General features: G+C 40.9%; 1 protein-coding gene across 1 annotated transcript in view; it reads right to left on the reverse strand.

Annotated features, from left to right (window-relative positions):
• LOC108791094 (glucagon receptor-like) overlaps window positions 1–6,028 on the reverse strand; it is a 48,035-nt gene that overhangs the window by 30,346 nt on the left and 11,661 nt on the right. The window contains exon 2 of the mRNA XM_018561481.1: window positions 1,007–1,103. Within this exon, the coding sequence (XP_018416983.1) occupies window positions 1,007–1,103 (97 nt within the window). The remainder of the gene's footprint in view (window positions 1–1,006; window positions 1,104–6,028) is intronic.

Raw genomic sequence — 6,028 nt, forward strand, 5'->3', positions numbered from 1 at the left:
TATATATATATAATCTTAAACACAAAGAGCAGTCTTGTTACAGTGTTATTTACATGTGACTCACATAATGGCTAAAAGTCAGTAAGCTCCTGTGAACAGAGGCAGATTAATACCTAAAGGTCTTTGTCCACATAACTAAAACACATAACTAAAAAAAGGCACCCCTGCAAATAAAAGACTTAATACTTACCTGTCAAGCAACACTGAAGTTGGCTGCCTTGAAGATACAAACTTGCTAAAGAATGTTCAGCTTTTGACACTTCCGAGAGTATTGGTTGCTGGTGTCCCCCACTGAGTTCTATAGTTTCCTTTGCCTGCCTTAGGTCACTACAGGACACAGGAGCAGGCAGGAGGGACCACAAAGTACAACGGGGGACAAGGCAATCAACTCACCTGGAAGTTTGCTGAATCCTGATAATTTTTCACCAACCTTAGATCTTCAATCCAGATTGCAGGACAGGTATTAATTGCTTTCTTTGCAGGGAGAACTTTTTTTTTTAAAGTGACAGAGTCTAGAGCAAGGGTAGTCAAAGTCCGGATGTCCAGTTGTGGTGAAAATGCATTTACCTCTCGGAGCCATGCCTGTGGCTTTCAGGGTCTTGCAATGTCTTTTGGGATTTGTAGTTGCACCACAGCTGGAGGGCCAGAGTTTGCCTACCCCTTAAAGCAGCCCTAGGCACGGTAGCAGTTCATTCCCGTCCCTTTCTTTTGACGTTGATAAGAATTGCAATAAACACAAAGAAACTACACCATTTGCATTCTCTGTCATGACTGCTCCTAATAAGACATCAACTGCCTACAAGTGCATCCTCCCTTGTGAATTGGCAGATGCACAGCTTTCACCAATTCTGCTATCCCCTGACCTGAATCTATCAGGTCAAGGCAATAATACCAGACAATTTCTACATGTTTTATTGTACAGTCCCAGAAAAATATAACACTACTAAGCCCGCGTCTATTTTCTTTTAAGAGACAACAGACATTTGAAAGAGTAGCGTCAGCTAACCAAGGGGACGCGGTGTGCTTATCATCCATTGATAGCAATCTTCTTTATATCGCATCCACTCTTCAACTGTTTTCTCCAGCACCTTTCCTGCAACGCTCTGTAAAGGACAGATAACAAAGAGATATGAGTCAGAGCATTGTCCTTTCTCATGTAAACACAGTGTTAACCTTAAATGCAAACTCCTGAATGCACACACACATGAAGAAAGCCATAATTCCAAGAACTGTCATCTGGTTTACACCTAGTTGTTTGAGTACACCATAGACAAAAGTTTGTGAACTCCTGATCATCACTCCTATCTGAGCTATATGGCCAATATACACTTTACTCCCAACTCTGCGGCCCGCACTCTTCAGGGAAGGCTTTTCATAAGATTTTGGAATGTGCCTGTGGGAATTTGTGGACATTTAGCCAAAAGAACATTTGTACGTTCAGGTACTGATGTTGTATTAGAAGTCTTGGCTTACAATCGGCATTCAGGTTCATCCCAAGGGTGTTCAATAGGGTTGAACTCTGAGCAGGGCATTCAAGTTCCTCCACATCAGGCTCATCGAACCATGTCTTTAAGGAGTTGACTTTGTGCACAAGGGCACAGTCATGCTGGAACAGAAAAGAGCCTCCACCAAACTGCTGGACGCTCACAATTGTATGCTGTATTGTATGCTGTAGTATAAACAGTACCCTTCTCTGTAAACAACTAATCATTCGGAGGGGGTGTTCACCTAGTGTTGGCCATACAGAGGTATGATCAATGATGTAACTATAGACATTGCAGCCAACACAGCTATTATGGGGCCTACGGGTGGAAAGGGGGCCCTACTAAGGAAGTTTTCTGATGGCTCTATTCCAGAAAAGCTGCCTCCCCCCCAATTTGTGGGTAGATTTATTGTGTTTACAGCCTGGACAACACTTTCATATTAACCCTGTAGGCCTAACACACTATTTCTGAGGTTGATTGAGCATTAATTATGCATAGGAGCAATAACAATGATGTAAAAATATAAAATGAAAATAATTAATATTTTAAGTAAATATATATTTTTTTGTTTACTGACTAGCACTCACTGGCTGGAGTAGTAAAGGGGTGGGAAAAATCTCTCATGCTGCTGTCCTTGATTTAGATATACTTTCAGTTACGATAAGTTACACTAGTGTCCCAATTGACATTGCCAGGTCGTTGGGGGGGCATCAAAATTTTGCTATGGGGCCCCATGAATTCTAGTTAAGCCCCTGGGTGTGATGGGCAGATGTCCACAAACCTTTGGCCATATAGTGTACATTCAAAAACACAGTGTAACCACCGGCATAATACATATATGCAGCATCATGGATGTAGGCCTTCTTCTGTGGTGTGGCATACTGCATATGCGGAATATTTTTGTGCTGGGAGCATGCTCGCTCACGCACACCACCAGCATCCAGCAATTTATCAGAAATTGTCTGAAATTCAGGTTGGGGGTCGCCAGCTTAATAGATGAGCAGAGAAAAGGAATCATTATGCATCGCTACTGAGGCTAGCCTCAACCTGTAAGATGGCTCTCCAAGAACAAAGCAAAACATCTTCCTGTCCCTTGCACCATTGAGAACAACCACTGATACTGAGCCTGATGAAGGGAACCTGTGTGGCCCCACAAACGTCACCATCTTTGTGAAAATATGCATTTATAGTTACATAGGTACATAGTATTTGAGGTTGAATAAAGACACAGGTCCATCAAGTTCAACCTATTCTGTGTGTGTATGTGATTTTGCATGTGTATGCGTGTACACGAGTCCCTGTGTGATCTTGTTTTTAAGGGTACCTGTACCCCTGTATGTTGCAGTCTCTGAAGAAGGGTGGCCCCCTTTCCACCCTTATATTTAAAAAGGGATCAAAGTCTTTACCAAGTAATTACAGACCTGTAAGTTTAACCTCAATAGTTGGCAAGATACTTGAAAGTTTGATCAAGGATCACATGCAATTGTTTTTTCTTGAAAATAATATCATCAGTGATAGTCGGCACGGATTCACAAAAGACAGAAGTTGTCAAACAAACCTACTTCCTTTTTATGAGGAAGTGAGTAACAAATTGGACAGAGGAATGCCTGTGGATATAGTATACTTGGACTTTGCAAAAGCGTTTGACACAGTTCCCCACATGCAGCTAATGTATAAGTTATGGTCAGTAGTTATAGAGTATTCAATCTGTAATTGGATAGAAAACTGGCTTAAAGATCGTATTCAGAGTGGTGATCAATGATTCGTACTCTGAATGGTCTGAGGTTGTAAGTGGTGTTCCCCAAGGTTCAGTGTTGGGTCCCTTAGTGTTTAACCTATTTATAAATAGACATAGAATTGGGGATTAAAAGTACTATTTCTGTGTTTGACACTAACTTATGTAGTGGAATACAGTCCTTACAGGATGTCTCCAACTTAAAGGCAGATCTGAATGCTCTGTGTGATTGGGCAACTATTTGGGAAATTAGGTTTAATGTTGATAAATGTAAAGTTCTGCACTTGGGGACTAAAAACCTGCATGCGTCCTATACTCTAGGGGGAGTATGTTTGGGGGAGTCAATGATGGAGAAAGATCTGGGTGTTCTGGTAGATCATAGACTCAATAATAGCATGCAATGTCAAGCTGCAGTTTCTAAAGCAAGCACAATACTTTCTTGTAGTAAAAGGGATCTAGACTCCAGAGACAGAGACATAATCCCGCCCCTGTACAAAGCATTAGTAAGACCTCATCTGGAATATGCGGTTCAGTTTTGGGCACCAGGATGTTGTGGAATTGGAGAAAGTGCAGCGAAGGGCAACCAAACTCATAAGAGGCATGAAGGAGCTCAGATATGAGGAACTATTAGCTGACCTGAATTTGTTCTCTCTGGAGAAGAGGCGATTAAGGGGGGACATGGTCACCATGTATAAATACATAAATGGTCCATATAAAGAACTTGGTGCCAAATTATTCACGTTAAGGTCACTGCAAAGGACAAGGGGGCACTCTTTGCATATGGAGGAAAAGAGGTTTAACCTTTGCATACGGAAAGGATTCTTCACAGTTAGAGCTGTGAAAATGTGGAATAGACTCCCCGAGGAGCTAGTTCTAGCTAGCTCGGTTAATTGTTTAAAAAAACATCTGGATGTATTTCTAAATGCACAGAATATTACTGGATATTGAGTTCTTAAACGTATAATAAGCATCAGAGATTGTTGATCCAGAGAATATCCGATTGCCTTATGGGATCAGGAAGGAATTTTTTCCCCTGTTGGAGCAAATTGAACCATGCTTTATAGGGTTTTTTTTGCCTTCCTCTGGATCAACATTGGGTAATTGTGGGCATAGAGTTCTGTTTAGGCTTTTCTTCTTTTTTTTATTTTTTCTTTGTATCTCTATAGGTTGGACTCGATGGACTTGTGTCTTTTTTCAAACCTAACTATGTAACTATATAAAGAAGTTGTCCAAACACTCTCAGCTGATACCACTGCTCGTGGCAGCAAGTTCCAGACCCTAACTGCTCTAACTGAGAAGAAGTCCCTACGGCCCTTGTGGTTAAATAATTTTTCCACCAGTTTTAGGTGGTGGCCACTAGTCCTTGTTATAAAAGTTTATTGCTGATGTTGCTATCCCCATTGAACATCTTGTACATCAAAATCATGTCCCCCCTTAATCTCCTCACTTATAAGTAAAGGACGTTTGTTTGGACATACATTTCGGTGTGCTGGTGGCATCTTGTTCGTAGCCTGATTGGAGTGGTGATATCCGCAGTCATTTAGCAGCCATACACAGGGGTTATCGGTAAGTGTAAGTGGGTTTCCCAAGGGACTGTTTATCATATGGCTTGCCTGATGGATGAAGCAAGGTCAGTAGCACTCATTATCACCCAACAGAGGTACCCCTATGTTTGTCAATCCATGTCCAGTCACCGTTGGGCTGTTTATGGCAAGTCTAAGCTAGAAGCAGCACAGGTATGCCTGAGCAATATACATTTTAATTACTATCCTTCTAGAAAGACAGGTTTAAAAAAAAAAAAAGCCACACCGATTAATCATTTATGTCATGTTGATCCCGTTTATTTCAACCAAATAAATCTCTCTACATTCCTTTCCATAACGCACATTACAAAATGTGACACTGTTAAGGGGAAGGTTATTACATATAATTGTAAAACACTCATTATCATATAACTGCTCATTATAAAGAAATGATTTCCTGCTCTACAAGACCCCGTGATTAATTATAATTATTGAGTGAATGTGACGAGCAATCGCACATAATTAAAAACTTTGTCTCTAACTTAGATCACCTTGATTGCAGGATGCTATGCTAGTAAGAGGCAGGAGTTAGTCCTGTCGCAGTCCTGAAGATGGAAGTTTGCAAATGGCACTAATTGGGTGCATTACCTTACCCTGCTTTTATATAATCGTGTTCATTCTGATTAGTGTTCCATTGCCATGAATGTATTTTGAATGGGAACGTTCAAACTTCAACGTTGGTAGTTCTTTGAAGGGGTTGTGGCACCACAGACAATTACAAAAAAGTTTGAAGGAAATACTATTTTTGTTAAATCTGAACTCTGGGATAAGGAAATATTGTCTTCATACAAGAGCCATTTGTATACATCCTTGAATCTTGACGTGCTTTGTATATTTCTTCCGGATCTGTGTAGCATTCCAATGTGAGACTTTGCCTCCATGCAGGAGCTTCCTGTAATAAACACCGGTCACTGCTGCTCTCTCTCCTTGTGCAGGGTGACTGGTCTTGTCTCCATCCCCTTCTGCAAGCGACCCATAGTGGGTGGGGCCTGCTGGGTCCCTCCCATAGCTCTGCACAGGCTATATGGTGGTGATGATGTCAATGCTCATTTACAAGGTGATATCTGGCTTTGAACAGGCATTTGGTGCATCTTTGTGGCTATAATACATTTAAAGTTTTTGTGCCGCCCAGAGTTCAACTTTAACAACATTGATATCTAGAACTGAAATTTACTTAATGTTATTAAATACATGATCTACTTTCAATCAGCAATCAACAAATATAT

This window comes from Nanorana parkeri, unplaced genomic scaffold, assembly GCF_000935625.1.
Source record: "Nanorana parkeri isolate BGI_ZX_2015 unplaced genomic scaffold, ASM93562v1 scaffold19, whole genome shotgun sequence".
Lineage (NCBI taxonomy): Eukaryota > Metazoa > Chordata > Amphibia > Anura > Dicroglossidae > Nanorana > Nanorana parkeri.